This window comes from Arvicanthis niloticus, chromosome 1 (assembly GCF_011762505.2).
Source record: "Arvicanthis niloticus isolate mArvNil1 chromosome 1, mArvNil1.pat.X, whole genome shotgun sequence".
NCBI lineage: Eukaryota > Metazoa > Chordata > Mammalia > Rodentia > Muridae > Arvicanthis > Arvicanthis niloticus.
This window is the reverse complement of record NC_047658.1, coordinates 47,573,785-47,593,628: the sequence shown is the minus strand read 5'-3', so window position 1 is coordinate 47,593,628 and position 19,844 is coordinate 47,573,785. Positions and strand designations below refer to the sequence as shown.

Sequence of the window (19,844 nt, the reverse complement as noted above, 5' to 3'; positions counted from 1 at the left end):
TTCTTGGTTGGATTATTTGAGGTGGGAGACACATTTGAAATCCAGATGATCTGAAGTCAGAAGATCAACCCCAGATCTGGGTCACACCTTCTGGTGGCAGCCCACATAAAAGGGCATGGACGAAGGAAGCTTTTGCTTTTTGCCTGCTTGCCCTCACTCTCACTGGCAAATTCATCTGTCCTACTGCTATGGCATTTCTTCACTGGTGCTTAAATCTACTTATTCAGAATTCCCAGGTAGCCTGCAGGTCAGCAGTTCTCTTAGGACTAAACAACTACCAGATCTTTGGCCTTTCCATCAAGAGACAGTTATAGCTGGATTACTCGGACCACAGCTTATACACCACTCTAATAAAGTCTCTCTCTGTGTGTGTGCGCGTGCGCGTGTGTGTTCTTCCTATGCATTCCGTTCCTTTAGAGAATCCTGACTAATACAACATTTTTGCTGAAATCAGACCACCACCCTCTCACTGCATTGGTTTTAAACCAATGAGAGCAGCAGGGGTGTTTCTTCAGGGCATGTTAGTGCAGAATTTTAATTCCAGCACTTCAGTGGCAGGTGCAGGTGGATCTCTGTGGGTTCCAGGCCATCTTGGTCTTCACAGTGAATTCCAGGACAGTCAGGGCTATATAGTAAGACTCTAACTGGAGAAGATAAGTGGTAAGCAGATGTTCCAGAGCATCTGTTTGGTAAAGTAAGAGAGAGAGAGAGTGTGTGTGTGAAGACTGAAAACACTGATAAGAAAGCTTTTTCATTCAGGGCAAAAGGAAAGAAGAAATGATAGATTTTTATAGTTTTTTTTCCTCGTCAATCTCCAAGCACCTAATTTGGACTGAATTTAAAATGTTCCTGCAACAATCCCTATCCAGAAGATGAAGCATCAGTGTGACCCATGGGCATTTGTTTCTAAAGAGGCTGAGTCTGGGAGATAAGCCTATCGATACAATTATCTTTCTGGTCTTTCTCCTCATCTCTATTTCTAAGTCTTTTAAAATACAATCACAGAAGTCAACTTGGCCTCATACTAGATTTACATACAGGTACCACCTGCATGCCTGCAATATAACCGTATCTTCCCTATGTATGTAAAAGTGACACATTTAAGTCTCCTTCAACGTCTATCATATCCATAATACACACACCCAACACCTAGGGCAAAAAATCCACCACAGCTTGTCCTTCTTCTGTTAAACCTGTACAGCATGTATTCTAATTAGTTTCTGTTGCTGTGGTAAAATATCCTGACAAAAAGCAACTCAGAAGAAAAGAGGTCTTTACAGTTTACAATTCTAGGCCACAGTGCATTATTCTGGGGAAGTCAAAGGAGAAATATCAGCTCGTCATATTATAACCATCCACAGTCAAGAGCAGAGAAAAATCAGTATACGCCCACTTACTTACGCTCTGCTCTCATTTTCATTTCTCCACACTCAGATAGTTCAGGGTCCTGTGCATAGGGAATTTTGCTGGCTACAGTGGCCTGGGTCTTCCCCACATCATCTAACTTAATTATTAAGACCATCCACACAGACATGTCCACAGGCCAGCTAGATAGATGATTCCTGAAGAGACTCTCTTCCCAAGGGATTCTAGGTTGTATCAAGTTAACAAAGCCAACCATCAAAGCACCTATCCATCTATCATCAAAGTTGCGTGAGTCTCATGCAATGATACATCACTAAGTCTATTTATTTGATTCCAACAAGTAGTTTCTGCATAGAAAAATAGTAGTAGCCCCCTTTATCTATGAGGGGTATGTTACAATGAATGGGTGAAACTACAATCAGCCCTACACCATGTATCTTCCTATCTGCTTTGTAGCCACCACGTTATCAGAGTTAATCTGTTTACTCTGGGCTCATTACAAGTAAGTTATTGGTTGCTCAAACAAAAGCATTGGAATACATTAACAGTTTGCCAGAAAACACAGATGGCCACTAAGTGAATCATGGGCGGGTAGAATATAGCATGGACATATAAGACAAACGATAATTTACAACTTGGGTGGGATGAAGCATGATGGCATGAAAATTTTATCAAAGTCCTATGATAGTAGACAAATTTAAAACTTAAAACCTACAAGGTGTTTATTTCTTCAATTTGTCAATGAAAAATTTCAAACCAAGATGAATGTAGGGTAATTGTTGCTGCAGGAAATGAATCTTCTCTCTCTCTCTCTCTCTCTCTCGCTCTCTCTCTCTCTCAGTGAATCTTCTCTCTCTCCTCTCTCTCTCTCTGTGTGTGTGTGTGTGTGTGTGTGTGTGTGTGAGAGAGAGAGAGAGAGAGAGAGAGAGAGAGAGAGAGAGAGAGAGATGGTTCTTTCTCTTTACCTTTATATGAGTTCTGGGAATCTAAATCCGGCTGCCAGGCTTACCTAACAAATGTTTTTAATCATTGAGCCATCTCACCAATCCCGGAAGCCACTTATAAAAATTGTATATTATCCCATAAATTTCTGATAGGGAGAGAGAGGTATTAAGAAAAAGGGTATCTACTTGGACACTTTAAGTAAATGGTATTAGTAGTCAGTAATAAATTATCCTAAAAGAAATTAATCAGCAAACAGAATAAACTCTCTACCTGTTCTGAATACCTCCTGTAACCCCCAATGAAAACCTGAGCCATATATGATGGTTCATGCAGATAACCCATGCCACTTTGGAAGTGGGGAAAGGCGGGTTACCCCAAGTCTCAGGCCAGCTGTGCTACCACTTGAGCACTCTGTACCTCTGAACTTCTATAACAGTAGGGATCAGGTCATATAGAAGGGTTCTGCTCTGTCCTTCCAATCTGCCCTGTATTCAAAAGAACAGAAGGTTATTTAACTGGCTTATTGTTCTATGTTTCATACAAGCAACATTTTTTCCTGAGTTTTAATGCTTAATGGCTTTGTGCCTCTAACTTTTATGATAAATCTTAAACATACTTTGAACTGCTCTCTTTTACTACAAAGGCAATCATTTAAAAACCACATAAAACAATAATCAACCTTGGTTCAACCTAAATATTCAAAGTAATAGGCTAGCTACAAGGAGCATCCCCTCCTTTTCCTGATTTTTAATCTTTTAGATGTCTTTATTTTATGTGTATGCATGTTATGTCTGCATGTGTGTATGTGCAGCACATGTATGCCTGCTTGGTCGAAGAGGTCAGACCTTGATTTCACTAAGTAAACCAGGTTGGCCTCCAACTCAGATCCCCCTTGTCTGCCTCTGCCCCTTGAATACGGGGTTAGAGGTGTGCCCCATCACATGTTGCAAGTGGCAAGCATCTCAGTATAGCAGATGTTTCATAAAGTCTTCTCTGTCTGACAGAACTCAGTTCCTCCTGTAGTTACCAGAGCAGTATGTACAGGAAATGGGGAAGTATAGGAAAACATGTATATAAATAAACAAGTGTGTGTATATATATATATGTGTGTGTGTATATATATATATATATATATATATATATATATATCTCCATCCATCCAAATATATGGATATATATCCCTAGTAAATGATTATTTTGCTAAATTAAAAATTAATGACATACATCTGACAAGTTATTACTTATTAAAATAATGGGAATTAAGGGGACTAGTAAGGGTGAATATGATCAAAACACACTGTACAAATTTCTCCAAGAACCAACAAAAATACTTATTTTAAAAGAAGAATAGCCAAAAGGAACCTTTTGTGAAAATGTATGTCAATACTTAATGTGCTACTACTGTGCGTGCAGCAATTCCTCCATTTAGCGAGCGCTGTGGACATGTACTCACTGTGAAGACTAGCTTTCGAGATATTTTCTGACTGCTACTTTAAACCTCAGAGCTTTGCAGTTAACTCTATTATACTGCACCAGCTGGTAAATAAATCTTCAGAGGAAGGAACAGTTTGCTAGCCCTTTCGTCTTTTTATAAGAGCACCCATTCCCATCGTACCCGGTCTCTGCTGGGGTGACACACTGTAGAAAACCATAAGAAAAAGGGACAGAAGAAGTTGCTGAGCCCCAGGTTAAACAACCTGGATCACACTGTACTGTGCTCAGCCTCAGACACTGCAGAGTCCTGTAAGTTCAGTTACCTTCTTCTTTCCTATCTGCACTAATTTCTGTTTTCCTTTTCCCTTTTTTGCTTTCCTTTCTACATACACCCCTAAGGTCCTACCAACTAATCTAAAACAACTGAGAAGAATCAAGGAAGCTTTTCTCATCAGTCAGTTTCTGTAGAGAGTGGTATCAAATAACCAGTAGGGAAGAGTTCAAGGCTAAAAGAACAGCAAGACTAGCTCAGCTGAGCTTGGTAAATGTAGACCTGTAATTCTATCGAAGGCAGGAGAATCCAAAGTTCAATGTCACTCTCAGCTACAGATCAAGTTTCATGCTAGCCCTGGCTAGGCTAAGTGAGAACCCTGTCTCACCATCCCCTCCAAACACACATGCACACATCAGCAAGACTAACCTTGAAGTCTTATTTATGAAAGGATATGCATTAATTTATTTAAGTTTTAGCTACTTCTCAAAGAGTCATTCCAAGAGACAGGCTTATGGCCACACTGGTTGCCATCAGAAATAAAAGTTTAGTAAGTTAAGGCACTGATGAGTTTATCTACTTCACCTTCTCCAACCACTTACCCCTAGAGTCAACTAAAAATGCCAGTATCTTCCAGTATGAGACCAAAACTAAGTAACGGTAATTCTGACACAAAGCAGCAGCTGACAACCACAGTCTGTATTCTGAACAGGTTTGCTTATATATTTATGAACGATATGGTCTTTGTAGCCCCGGCTGACCTTGATTTCACTAAGTAAATCAGGTTGGCCTCCAACTCAGATCCCCCTTGTCTGCCTCTGCCCCTTGAATACGGGATTAGAGGTGTGCCCCATCACATGTTGCAAGTGGCAAGCATCTCAGCCTTCACTCGAGCATGCAAGCATTCCTCCTGCTGTAGGGTTAATAGATTCAGCTGTAGCAACTGCAAAACGGCCAAGGATATGTTTCATTCCTTTTTTGACTCCAAGATGAAAGCACAGTTTCAGACAAGAAAATCAATTCACTGGGTTTGATGTGAAGCAGACACAGCAACAGGTTCAGCACTAATGAGAGAGGATGGCCAGAGCTCCAATACCCATTTCCGTCATTCTATTAGGGAAATCTAATGACTCCTAAGGAACACAGCCCACTGTGTCATGTGTATGGGTAATATGGACAGGAACTGCTCTATGGCAAAATGAAAACAAAAACAAAAAGGAAGCACATTACAGACACACACACACACATCATGTTCTAGAATTTCAACGAAGATATTGACTACCCATTTAAAAAAAAGAATGTTGTCAATGGAGAAAATTCTTGATTGAAATATTTCTACAGAATTCCACTTAAAATATCTGACAGTGTAATTCAAGAAGTAGAGGGAACATGGTCTAAACAAAAGACAACGTCTCTCAAGTTCACCTGGACTGTATGTCAGTGCCCTGTTCACTTGTTTCCTAACAAACCTTTCTAAGTGACAGTCCACTTATCCATCTGGGCAGAGTCCTGGTCCCTATTACAATGTTCAGCACACATAAAGAGTAGAGATTTATAAAAGGCAAATATATCTGATAACTACACAACAGCACCATCCCTAGAATGAAGGAACATACTCTCAACAGGATAATTTACAGTTGTATTTCTTTCTAAGTTTCTAAAATAGAGGACTCATACACAGACTCATATATGGTTCCTCCCTTCCCTTCTGCCAATGTGATGTTCTGGGGTTTTCTATAATCTATGGCCTTGCAAGAGTGTAATGAGCAGAAAATACTAAGAGTAAATGTATTTCTGCCTTCAAGTAAAGACTGCAGACTGCATGGGTCCTGGGGCTTCTCATCATGCATTCCCCATCTCCTGAGTGGCCCAGGCCCTGGTCCAATCTCTAACAGCCAGGAGTTCATCCAGTGACCTGTTTCATCAGCAAGGAGAGACCAAACCCTCCCATCTATAAGCCCTTTTGTTTAAAAAGACACTGGCCTTTAGATGGCTCAGGAAAAAAATGAATTACAATAGAAGAAAGGTTGGTTAATAAATTAATGATGTCAAAATAGAACAGACTGGGTTGAGAAAGAGAATTTATTTGGTAAAGTGCCTTTGTTTCAAGATGTGAGTTTGATTCCCCCAAACTCATGTTTATTTGTTTGAATTGTGTGTTTGGGATGTGGAGGCTAGAGAATAGCCTCCTTATGTTTTAATTAAAACAAACAACAATCCAGATACTTTTGTATCCGTACTGTAGAGGTGAAGAAAGGCAGGTCCCTACAGCTTGCTGGCAGCCTGTCTTCCCTAAAAGTTCCAAGCCACTGAAGGTCTCTGTCTCAAACAAAACAAAACAAAACAAAACACCAAAGCAACAACAACAACAAAACCAAACCAAAACCCCCCAAAACCAAAACCAAACACATGGTAGATAGGGCCCGAGAAAGGACGTCTGAAGTTGACTTCTACTCTTAATATGCAGATACACAAACTTACAAACACATAAAAAGAAATATAATTGTCCAAAACACGTTTCCCAGAAGTTATTATTTTCATAGCAGCACAAGAAAACAGATACTGGAAAAGAGATCCTATGTTTCTGCTTTGTCTGGGTCTACCAGGAGATATCCTGAGTGACGGAAATGGAAAGCTCGAGGCTGTTTCTCTTCTCACACTGTCGAAAACATCAGTAAGCCAATCAGATGTCTATGTGACTCATTTGAGCTGCTCATTTAGACCCAGTGATGCCTTCCAGGTAGATCGCTATTTCTTGTAAGATTTCAAAGATGACAACATACAACAAGAATATATAAAAAGAAATATACTGTACTCTGGGAAGATAATATGGATGGAATGTCCCCAAGACAGGGTTTCTTTGTGTACCAGTTTTGGCAGTCTTAGGTATCCTGGAACTTGATTTGCAGACCAGGCAGGAGGCCTCAAACTTACAGGGATCTGCCTGCCTCTGTCTCTCGTGTGCTGGGATTAAAGGCATGTGCCACAATGCTTGGCTGTGGATGGAATTTTAAATGTATTGTGCTTATTCAACAGAGCGATTCACACATGGCCTAGCCACAAGCCTCCAAGAACCTGTAGCAGATGGCAATTCACTAAAAGAAAGTATTACAAAGGCATAGTATAGTAGATGTATGACTTATTAGCCAAAAAGGGATCAAGTGTACATATTTACTGATTTTTCCCCATGTATGGGAGTGGGAGGTAGGGCTGAAAGAATCAGTGAGGTAGAGGAGGGCAACTAAGCAGTAGAGATGGACCCATCTATGGATCTCCTCAGTGAACAAACAGTGTTCTTAGAGACATTTTACTGGGGAGGTTTCTGGGAAAGCATGGATTATTTCGGTGTCACAAAGTGAATTTTTTATGGTAGGCCAGAAAGATGTTGGACTACTAGTTAGGTGGGCAGACAATGCTTGGTGCTTTGGGGTTTCTAGGGTACAAATAAATACCTTGTTGATTTTAAGGTTATAACCTCATGAACACTAAAGTCTTTACATCCAGATGTCATGGGAACACTTTTTGATTCCTATAGTTACAGAATCTGGAATATAGAGGAAATCTTTAAGTACTTAATTTTGATTTAGTCCCATGTTATATTAAAAAAAAGTCTAAGTAAGAATGTCTGCAATTAATTCAAGTACATATTTCTACTAATCTCTCTAGGCAATAAATTATTCTTAAATATTTACTTTTTACCCCTTAATCCCCATTTCTTTGACTATATGTAAGTTTTCCAGATGCAGGGCTACCACACTCAAGTTATCTTAGATTCTATATAGAATGTGTGTATTCATGCATATGTATGCATACAGGCTTGTTAAGCATATATATAACACAAATTTACAGAAGTTCAAAGTCAGATTTATACATTTAAATACTATCAGAGGTGTCCATTATGCAACTACACTTATTTTGTTATTCCTGAAACAATTAGGTCAAATAGTTTGAGAAATTTCTTTCAGCTACTGTCAATAGTAAAATCTAAAGCAAAACTTTTTCCAAGATCATATGTCAACTATAGAACAAATCTTTCAAAATTTCATCCATACTACTTAGCCAGGACAGGATGCTACCTAATATATGTTTTGCTCAAATCTTCTTCTTGAGCTAGGTATAACTTAAAATTTTTAAATTTGCTAATTTGAATTTAAAAAATATATTATTTAGCCTCCCTCCCTCCTTCCTCCCCTCTATGTGAGTGTGCATGTGTGTGTACGTGACAGGAGAGCTTTCTGCACATGGGTTCCCGGGGATGGAATTGCAGGTTTGGCTAAAGGTATCCTTATCCACTGAGGCATCTTGCCAGCTCCCATCAGCTAATATTTTTTTGAAGACTACATATGCATTGGTGTAAGCAGTTAGAAACTATATCCTTAAAGCTGTTTCTATCTAAAGAAGTTCTCAAAATGGAAGAATGCTTGTATCAGTGCTTGAAGACAGAGAAGTAAAGAGAAGATTAAGTTTCACTGAAGGAGAAAAGGAGTATTGCCACATGCTCACATACTATTGAACACTTCTACTGTTCACACGTCTATGCTAAATGTTACTTTCTTACTTTTCTACTCTAATTTCTTAAGCCTGGGGTTCCTACTAGATCGGTTACTTGCAAATTGGCTTATTTCTGTAGTTCAGGTCATTCTAGGATCTTTTCAGGGTCAAACATGTTAGGCAGGCAAAGAACACCAAAAGATCCCTGGATCTATGTTTTTTCCAAGGAGATTCTGGTATCACTTGAGCTACGTGTATATTACCCATGAGACATCATTACGCTTCAGACAAACACAGCTGTTTGGGCTTCACATTGCACATGGTATCTGACATATCTGCACATGCTTCCTTGTTTTGACTAGATTATGTGAATGCTAAAGGCAGAAGCAGAAACTTTCTAAAATGCTCTGCATATTTGATGTAATATGTTGACTAACAATGCTTGTTTACTAAAAATTAAATGAAATCAACCCACAAACAGGCTCAGAGGTTAAACATTTGAAATTAATCTCCCTCAAACAATCCCACCTGCATAGAAAAATTTAACCTTTTAATGGTCAACAAAGAAGCCATCATTAGGCGTCTTCTTCAAACACTTAATAGCAAACACAGTAAGTCTATAACTGTCCACATCATATGTGCTCTGAGGAGTTGTATATATTTCTCAGCATATTAAATAACATTATTTTTCAACTTTTCTACTGGAGAATTCTTATCTAAGAGGCAACAAAACAGAGCAATTCTAAGATATATTATATCAATAAGTTTAACAGGAACTTAGAACTGGAAGCAGTTTTCCTAAGATTACCTCATGATGGCTCTTCCAAGTTTAATAACAAAAATAATGTTTGTACTAAAGACTATATATCCAGCATATACCACATAAAAACAAAACCTCAGTCTTTAAAAGTAAATGTCCATAAGAAGGGAGAATTCAGCATTGAAAGGTTGGTTTTAATAAATAACTCTAGAGCTATGTTTTAGTAGTCAATCTTCTCTTATTATTGGTTTAATCATTTTCCATTTCTGCTACAGTATGAGCCTGATAATAAAGAGGCGCTACTTTCATGTCAGCGCGTTTGAGGCCACAGAACTCAAGAAATATAAATTATCAAGCACTGAACAAATTACTGGGCACCTTCAGGACAAGCATGAAGTGAAAAAAAAATCCAACTGATCACTACTATAGCCTGGTACAGTCAAGTAATTTTGTAGCAGGATAGCATCCCACTACATTTGTATAACGCTCAGTGATTGAGCTGTATGAGAGGTAGGCGGAGTGAGGAGAGGAAGAGGAGAAGAAAGAGGAGAAGCTAGGAGGAGAGGCAGCAAGATGTAGGAGCCATGGAGAACTAACTACAGGTTTAGGACCGTCCTGGGTAACAACTTATATCTAGGTTAGTTAACTGGGTAACACCTCTAATTGTGTGGGCATCTTGTTAATTGAACATTACCAAAACATATAAAGCCTTTGGATAATCTTTAAGCATTAGTCTCATTTCTACCGGGTACTGAGTGGGTGGTGGGATGGTCTAGGCTCAGCCCAGCCTTGTGGAGACAGCGTGGTAGATTTGCAGAGCCATCTCCCACGCTGGCGTCTCGTGGGTAGCAGGGCTGATGTTTCTAGATGGCCTTTTCTAGCTGTGGCACACGCACACGGCCTCTGGCTGCAGAACATGGCAGCAGAGCTAAGCAGAGCCACTGCCATTTAAGATAGTCAGCCCAAGAAAATGCCGTTCTAAATTTTAACATAATTTCTTTCCAAGAGGGTTTTCAAAGCCAACTACTCACAGTCTAAACAGTATGTGTGATGAGGTAATAATAACCTACAGCTTATAAATGACCTATGTTATATGCTAGAACTACACTGACTCCAGTCAGTGCAAATAACCGAGTAGGCATCAAAACTGCAAATGTACATGAGAAACTGAGCCTCTCTATGCATAAAGCAAAGTCACTCAGATGAACTGCGATTAAACCCTTAGCTTACTGGGCTCCATTTACTTTCCTTTATGATTAGCTAGCTACTAGTCTTGCTGTCAATAAAGTCAGGATGAACAAAGGGAAATCGAGATTGTGTGATCTGGACAGAGAGTTACATCCTATTCTTCTGTCTCAAAAGGAGGCAACGCCAGGATGAACACAATTCCATGAAAACTGTCCGGGACCCACTTGGACACCAAGTTCCATGCTAGCCATAGGTACAAAACCTAAACAAAACACTGGATCCTCATACAACTGAAGACCCCAAAGGAAAAACTTGGAATACATTTAAGGGAAAAAGTGACTAGTTAAATACTGGTTGTTAACTAAAATCTGATCTTTATAAATCTGTTATGATTGTCCTTTGGTTTAACACACAAGAATTACCCCAACACTTATAAACTAAACTATATATATATATATATATATATATATATATATATATATATATATATTATATTATAACACTTATAAACTATATATATATATATATATATATAATATATTATAACACTTATAAACTATATATATATCAGAAGATGGCCAAAATTTAAGAGCTAGAACAAACATTAGAAATTATTAGAGACCAGTATACATGAGAAAATGAAGACCAAGAAACTTAGTCAGTCAAGGTCAATTGAAAATGTTTGACCAGATCATTAAATCCTACTCTTATAGATGTTATCTCTGGGTGGTTCTACACAAAGGCAAGAGTTCTGCCATTATGGTTTTATAGTCTAAGATCTTCTGGAGGCATGTCCTTTTCCACAACTACACTGAAAATGTATAGAAATAGAGACTGAAAATTTTTCCTGGAAATTCTCCACTTTTAGGACTTAGAGAGACTTGCTCCAAAACTTAGGGCTAACGCTGGCTGTAACATTATACTCAAAAGGAATAATTAAGGGGGAAGAAACTGGTTATCTTAAATGTCAAAATGTGTGTAGAGAAAATTTATTGGCAACTTAGAAAAAGGCTGATTTGCCTTTTTCTGGGGGACAAAAAACCCATCAACATACATGAAATATGATGGCGGACACATTCTTTAAAGTCCCTCTTAAAAACTGAAAACTCTTAGTAGAGTAGTAGTAGTGAAAGCCATCTTGAAAGTGTTACTGGCCTTGTGGCTAATTTACCGAGCAGACCAGACACTAGGTAAGTTCCTTGTGCAATTGAGCGTGAAGTCAACAAGAATCAGAAGTTTTTAGTTCAACTTCTGACATGTAGAAACAAAGACTTGCCCCTCAAGATGAGAGAGAAAACATGGTGTTCCCATTAAAAACGATAAAAGGACAGAGAACTCTAGATGATATTAATAGGAAGCAATCCAAGATGAAGATGGCAGTGATCACAGCTTTGAACACTAAATGCAATATTGTATAAATAACTAAGAATAGAAATTCAGTTAATCTGATGCCTAGGTATATAACTACAAAAAAGGAAAAGAAGTTCTGGCTGAAAATGCTTTCTTGATTTTGGGAAATGTGTTAAGCAAAGAGCACACTTTCCCAGTAACCTAATCCTCAACATATGGGATTTTATAGTTGTCCTTGAATGTATTTGCTCTAGAGTGTCTGGCTACTAGGCCTATGGGCATCCTGACAGGATACACTGGCTTTCAGGATTAACTGTTCCACATGGTTAATAAGCGTAGGCAGTGAGCATTTGGGAAAGGAATTATTTCAGAGGTCCTCAATGAACAGATACTAGAGTGAAGCAAGCTTTTTGAATGAACTGGGCCATACCTTACAAATAAAAGATCACTGTGACACAAGGACATTTTAGTTTACAGTGAAGGGGGAGGGAAAGCTGAATGTGAAATGTCTCCCTGACTCCAAGGGAGCACACTCTCAGGGTAAATGGTATCCAGACTTCTGTCTCTCCAAGGACAAACACAATACCATCTCTCTTGACTCCCACTTGGCACTCAACACTATACATTTCATGTCATTCCTTCTGGAGGGAAAAATGCAAGTCTAGAAAAATATCAGGATAAATACTATCTTGATGATATTTAGATGTAGCTAAATAGATAACAACAACACAAGACATTTAAAAATCAAATCAACTTTGCTCCTAAAACAGAAAGAGAAATTTCTCCCACTGAAACAGAAAGCATGAAGAGTTAACATAGTGGGTTAGAATTTAAGTATGCAATAAAGCACCATTACAGATACTTGTCTTAAAGAGAAAAACCCATCATAAACCAAGTGAGTACCCTGAGGATGACTCCTCAAGAAAGAACAACAGTATAACGGAAGCATTTAGCAGTACAAGGTTGGGTTCCCGGCCAGATGACAGTTTAACTAATAGCTGAACATTTTATTTCTGAATCTCTTCTATGGAGCAAAATGCTCCATAATCTTTAAGGTCTTTTCAACTCTTCAAGGTCTCAGAAATAAACCAAGTTTCCCATCTCCCACGTTAAATTATTATATGATATTATTCCTAAAGCTTTGATTATGTAAGCTAATAGAAAGAAACAAAACCTGAATCCCCCTTATTTAAATGAATAGGACAGCAGAATCTGAAGTTATTAAGTAATCCAATAATAGTAATATTAAGGTGTAGCTATGCTTGCATGCCAGATGGTTCTGAGCATCTCCCCCTCAAGGGTGAAAAGGCAACAGAAGATAATCTAGAGACTTCTGAAATTAGAAAAGTATGTAAGAGAAAGCAATGTTGAATACTGAATTACAACTATTAATAAAACACTGACAATACAAATAACAATCATAAAATACTATATGTGAGTGACCCTTATCCATACATTAACAGCTTTGCCTCCCCGGATTGTGAACAATTTTCAACCTAGAGATTCTGAGTACTCTGTATAATTTAACATACATGTTTTTCCTAAGACTACAAGGAAACACCAATCTTAATATTGCCTAATTCCTGTATGTATCATGATTTTAGAGTACTTGTTATCTAACATCAGCCTTCTAGCACACACTTAAATAGTCTAAAGAGTAAGGAATACGAACAGCTTGGTTTGAAATTCAAGCATCAGATCAACAGACTAAGAAAACTGGAAATCAACCTTAGTTTTCTCTTCAAATCGATTCTGTATTTACATTTACTAGTAAACTGCTACAAATTCTCTATCATTTCAGACTTGTAGGTCATCAGACAAATGGGTTTGTTCTGTTTTCTACTTGGAAGAGAAGGAGTCAACGAAGCAATAATTCAATGAAGCAATAACTGGCCTATTCCCAAGGCCAAAACAAAGCCTGGATATGTGTCAGAAAGTTTGGATTAAATAACATTAAACAAATGCCACTCCACCCCCCATAATCACAAATTCAGTCAACCCTTTCCCAAATACAGACACCAGAACGTTAAGTCTATGATGATGGTGAAGAGATGAGAAAATTGAATTATACAGAGGTTAAGGCAAAAATCTAGTTCAGGACAGACAGAATTCTCTTACCTAATTTACAGTACAGTGATTAGGGGTTACACCAGAGAACAATTCTGTTGTTGTTTTAAGACCATGTATCTATATACATAACCCAGATTGACCTTGAATTTATGGCAATTCTCCTGCCTCAGCTTCTCAAATACTACCATTACATAAGTATAAACACCATGCTCAACTTAACATTTTTTAAAAAGAAAAACAGAGAAGAGAGAAGGGAATGGAAAAACAAAGAAGTCAGCTTGCTTGCTTGCCTTGCACTGGTACACAGTTTGTATATTTTTTGCCAGAGGTTAACACACTCCTTGCTGGTAGCCTACTACTGGTTTTGTATAGACCATGAAAGAAAGCTCTGAGAGCAGATTATATATTTTTTAATGACTGAAAAATTTTGAACAAAAATATTTATTGTTGTGAACATCATCTGAAATTCAAAATTCAGTGTCTATAAACAAGGATTCACTGAAGCACAGAAACAGTCGTTCATTCAAATATTGTCTACTGTTGCTTTCCCATTGTGAGAGCAAAGGTGACAAGTTAGGACAAAGACTATATGTTCTGCAGAGTTTAAAACTTTCAATAGACCTTAGTTTTCTTCTGACTCAGTAAAAATATAGTAAGTGGATGAAAGAGAAGAACTGGATTGGAAATGAAAGTAAGACACAGGAAACGTTGAATGCACAACAGAGAGAGCAAGTCTGGGCACAACAGCAATGGGACAGGTGAATGGTCAGACCTTGAGGAAAATTTTAATAACATGGCCAATACAGAAACTTTCATTATTTACATCTAAATATATATATATATATATATATATATATTTTTTTTTTTTTTGGTTTTTTGAGACAGAGTTTCTCTGTGTAGTCCTGGCTGTCCTAGAACTCACTCTGTAGACTAGGCTGCCCTCGAACTCAGAAATCCACCTGCCTCTGCCTCCCAAGTGCTAGGATTAAAGGCGTGCACTACCACTGCCCGGTCTGAAAATCTTTTAAACAATGAAAATGGAATTGGTGTATGTTTTCTCTACCAGGTAGAAGTGGACACAAAGTATAAGATAAGAGAGTCCCTAATGCCTAAGACAGAAGAGAGCCCAGATTCCACCTGTTTCTAAGGCCAGTCACATGACTCTTCTAGCCTCTACTCCTTTTCATGAAAATGAGGTATGCTAAGAAGCAGTGAAAGTATTCTTTCTCTCAACTCCTAAAACTACAAGAAGAAATAAGAACAGAACTGGGAAAAGGACAAAGCAAACAGAGCTAGAGGCATCTGAATGCAAGGACATGAGGTTGTTCCTTCCCTTTTTAGGGGCTTCTGGAACAAGGACTCATCCATCCACAACTTTTTTTTTTAATTCTCATTTCTTCCTTGGGAGCAAAAGCAACATTGTCTGAAAACTGCTTGCTCTACAAGTAAACATGCAGGCCTAGTCATGAATATCATCAGCACACGGGGTGTGCCGGGACAGCTAGCACCGGCTTCACCGCAGCACTCCAATAAAAAAAGGCTCGCTATCATCTCATGTCCGAGAGCAGTTCGGGATGGTACAGTTCCAATTACCTACTGTGGTAATTTTAACGAGAAAGGCCATTCTGGCCTTAGAAAAGCAAAATTAATACACCGCCAGGTCACTTTCTGAGGGCAGCAGAGACGAGTACATTAATTTGTTGTCAGCTTTCTAAAGTCTGTCTTTGTCTAACACAAACTCCAAAGCATAGAGCACAAGGTCTTTTCAGAAAGTTTCCTTGATCTGAAGTTAGTTAGGAACTTTAAATCGGAAGAAAAATGTTTTTAAAAACCCACTGAAGGAGCTAAAGAGATGGCTTGGAGGTTAGGAGCATGTGCTGCTCTCCACAGGACCTGAGTTCCATTCCCAGCACCCACATCACTCTAGCTCCACAGGATCCTACACACTCATGTACACAGACCTGCCCTCCAGTAATTAAAATCATAAATGTTTAAAAAACTTTAATATTCATATTAAATTTGGAATAACTACAGGGTCCAACATGTCTACATAATGTATAATGTCATAGAAGCTCATGATTTTTTTTTTTTTTTTTTTTTGGTTTTCGAGACAGGGTTTCTCTGTGTAGTCCTTGCTGTCCTGGAACTCACTCTGTAGACCAGGCTGGCCTCGAACTCAGAAATCCGCCTGCCTCTGCCTCCCAAGTGCTGGGATTAAAGGCGTGTGCCACCACTGCCTGGCGAAGCTCATGATTTCTAATAGCTCAAAATGTAAAACATTTCAAAATATATACCATCTTTACAATAAAATATTATCTGGCAATAATCAATGCTGCAACATGAATAAAACATCAAAATACTATGCTAAGTCACTGAAGCTAGACAACATGAGCACATGCTTTATAATTCCATTCATATTTAGTTCAAGAATGGGCAAATGGATAGAAAAAGAAATTAGATTCCTGGCTGCCAGCAAGTGAGTGGAAGCAAGAAACGTGGGGCAGACTGCCAGCAGGCACGTTATAAAGAAGAAAACAGGCTGGACAGACAGACAGCTCAGTGGTTAAAAGCTCTGGCTGCTCTTCTGATGCCCTCTTCTGTGGGCACTGTACACACATGGTTTACAGACACACATGTGAGCAAAAAAAAATATATGCATAAATATATCTCAAAAAAATGAGATATAGGCAGTGGTGGGTGTACAATTCTGTAACTATAAAGGGCAACCAAGCATATTTTATTTGAATGCTGGTTTTGCTAATGTATTAATGCTCATAAAGCTGCCGGAAAAATATTTACTCAACTGCTTTTTTTTGATAATAATGATATTCTTTATATTTTAGATACTTGAGACTGAGCTTCAGGACGGAAACATACAATCAACAAGTCAGGATTAATCGGGTGCACGGATGCCCTTCAGTGGACATTCTCACTGTATCATGATAAAAGTAATGACCAATTTCAAAGTCTTGTGCTCACAGAGAAATTGTTTTTCACTGTAATTTCCAAAGAATTCACGTAGGAGAGAACACTCCAAAACATTGATGACACCAATACAAGTTTTACAATAACATACCATTCACTTCAAAAGCAGAATAAGAAAGAAAAGGTAAAAACCTTTATCTATCCCGTCCTATAACAAAAACTAAGGTTATAGACCACAAGCAGATCAAGCTGAACACATATTGTCCATGCAGGCCTGCAGATGCCGCTTACCGCCTGGGTCCCCGGGCCTTGCTTCATCTTGGGTGTGGCAGCTCCATTTCCTACAACCTCCTCCTCAGTAGCAGCACTGATCTTACTCAGAAGATCCACTTCATCTCCAGTTTTGGTGTCTGGCATTTCTGAAATGAACATGGGTTATTCAGAATGAGTGCATTTGATTAAAAAAAAAGAAGAAGAAGACGGTTCCTACGCGCTTTAGTATTTATATAACAAACTCCAGGTTTCAAATGCTTTGTTTGTTTTTCCATTGAACGTCAGGAGCTGGTGCCATTTCTGACCCCATGCTGAGCTACTCCTCATCACAAGGGTCTGTGACTGATCCCCAGATTTAAATGAGGCTAGAGCTAAGTAAGTTTCAGTTTATTGTCTACCAAGTGTCCATTTCATCACTGACTTCTCATGAGAAGCTATGAACACTCATGTGACAGTAAATTCACGAGCTACAAGGGTGTGTACTAACATCTGAAACACGGCAGTCCACTTTGGACACCATTATAGCAAAAGGCATTTGGACAGTGGAAACAGAAAGCCATTGAGAATGAGGTAAAGCTTCTGGGACTAGAATCTCTTAAAAATGTGTTATCCACCCCGATCTACACATAGGTTTAATCAATAAGACTGGACAATTTCAGTAAATTTCTTTTTTAAACTATTATTTCTTCCAAAAGTAAAAGCTGGTTAAAAAAAAAACAAAACAGAAAAACAGCCAACTAGCCAAAACAACCAAACAACCAAACAACCAAACATAAACACGTTTCCTCCTGAAAAAAGCTCTCCCCCCACCCCCACAGGGTTTCTCTGTGTAGCCCTGGCTGTCCTGGAACTCACTCTGTAGACCAGGCTGGCCTCGAACTCAGAAATCCACCTGCCTCTGCCTCCCAAGTGCTGGTATTAAAGGCGTGTGCCACTACCGCTCGGCTGAAAAAAAGCTTTTTAAATGCTTTGTTGTTGTTGTTCTGCTTTAGTAGTTACTAGTCTGTCCCCGTACTGACCATGCTCTCAACAGACTCTGCAGTAATAGTTTCTCCTACTGGGCCACGACACAGTCAAGTGAAAGCAGGAAGTGATAATGATGTTCAAGGCAAATCTAGTCTTCTGACACTTCTTTAAAGGGGAAAGATCGATTGAAAATCATAATTTACCCTGATATTTCAAATGCAAATGGAAATAATGTCTCATTTTTATGTGGTTGCTGATTACCCAGCAACGCTAGTACTCTGGCAATAAAACACCCCTGTCTAAAATAATGAGGCATCTCTCATCCAAGAATTAAGATCATTCACTCTAACAAAAGAACGTTCAAAATTCTTTCTGTCTTTTCCTTTATAATTATACAACCTTGCTAGCAATTTAAAATAGGCAGTCATGTTTGCTTGTGCAGAGAATTAAAATCTGTTTGCTTTCATACAATTACGTTTTATTTTTTAAAATCTGATTAAGGAATCCCTTTACAAAATCCCTTGAAGAAAACATTTCTAAGAGAAAAACTGTGTATTATAAAAGAGGGGTATCGTTATAGTTTTTATTTTATTCAGGAATGTGATTTTTAGTATGACTTCAACTTTACTATACCCAATCAATGGAAAATACGTACCAGCTACAACAGTAAATATTGATTACTGAGACTCTGCAGGACTGGCTTAGTTTAGTCAAACAGTGACAACCTTGGTTTGCTCAGCACAGTGATCAATCAATGCTTTTGAAGAGGCAAAGGTTCACATTCCCTTCTAACAGGCTTTTCCCAAATCAACAGTTAACTGACTCAGAAAACAATCCATGAGCGGAATGCAACCTTCACAAAAAATACCCTTGGCTATGAGATCACACTCAGGTGCTTTTTTTTTTTTTTTTTTTTTTTTTAAAGGCAATGTGACCAGGGACTTTCCTTAACCCTGGCTATTTCATGAAGAAAGCACTGATGTCTTCACCAGTGGCTACTTTTTTTTTTTTTTTTTTTTGAGTTAGAGGCTGAGCACCAAGCCTGTTATCTGTTATGAGTTCTTTTGGTAACAAAACAAGTAATTCACCTACAGAAAATATATCAACCCCCAAATCATATTAACTTTAAAAACTTCCTTATTCAAGACTTAAAAACTTTGCACCATTTCTTAGTATTTTCACCACAGTTATGTACTTAAGAACAGAAGTCTAAGACCTTGCCAGTTTCCCTTTTCTTTTGTTTTCTTTCTTTTTTTTTTTTTTTTAACCTTTCCTGATCCAGTGCTATAGACACACACTTCATAGTTCACAGTTACTAGGGTCAAACTGAGATCACAGAACAAGAAGGAGGAATAATCCCATCCAAGCTGGCCAAGGACAGAGCACCCAAAGAAAGAAAAGCAGCCAGGCATCATCTTACAGCCACTCCCATGCTTCTGAAATGTCAACCTGCCAAGGCCCCCAAAATAGACGTGTTGTTTTGCGTTTTTTAAAAGAATTAAAGATCTCATTTCAGTGTTGAGATAGAAGTCAGCCTAAAACAGGACTCAATCTAAAATCTGAAGTCACCAAAACCTCCACCCCAGCTTCCTTAAGTCACATAACTGTTGCTCTGGAAGTTGGGGTTTAAAATGGCTAAAAGCCCTTCATCTGGACATAGTACTTACAGTGTTTAAACCCCCCCTCCAGAAACAATTTCTTTATTTTTGTTTATCTCTCTTCAAGCCCCATACCTACAATCTAACACGTATTATTGCACTTAAAAGCATTGCCAATGTATTAAAAAAAAAACTATCATAAAAGCAT

At 38.4% G+C, this 19,844-nt stretch overlaps 1 protein-coding gene across 9 annotated transcripts in view; it reads right to left on the bottom strand.

Moving 5' to 3' along the window:
• Akap13 (A-kinase anchoring protein 13) overlaps positions 1-19,844 on the bottom strand; it is a 290,953-nt gene that overhangs the window by 118,675 nt on the left and 152,434 nt on the right. For all 9 annotated transcript variants that reach the window (XM_034496611.2, XM_034496621.2, XM_076935986.1 and 6 more), the window contains one exon: positions 17,091-17,218. In XM_034496611.2, the coding sequence (XP_034352502.1) occupies positions 17,091-17,218 (128 nt within the window). The remainder of the gene's footprint in view (positions 1-17,090; positions 17,219-19,844) is intronic.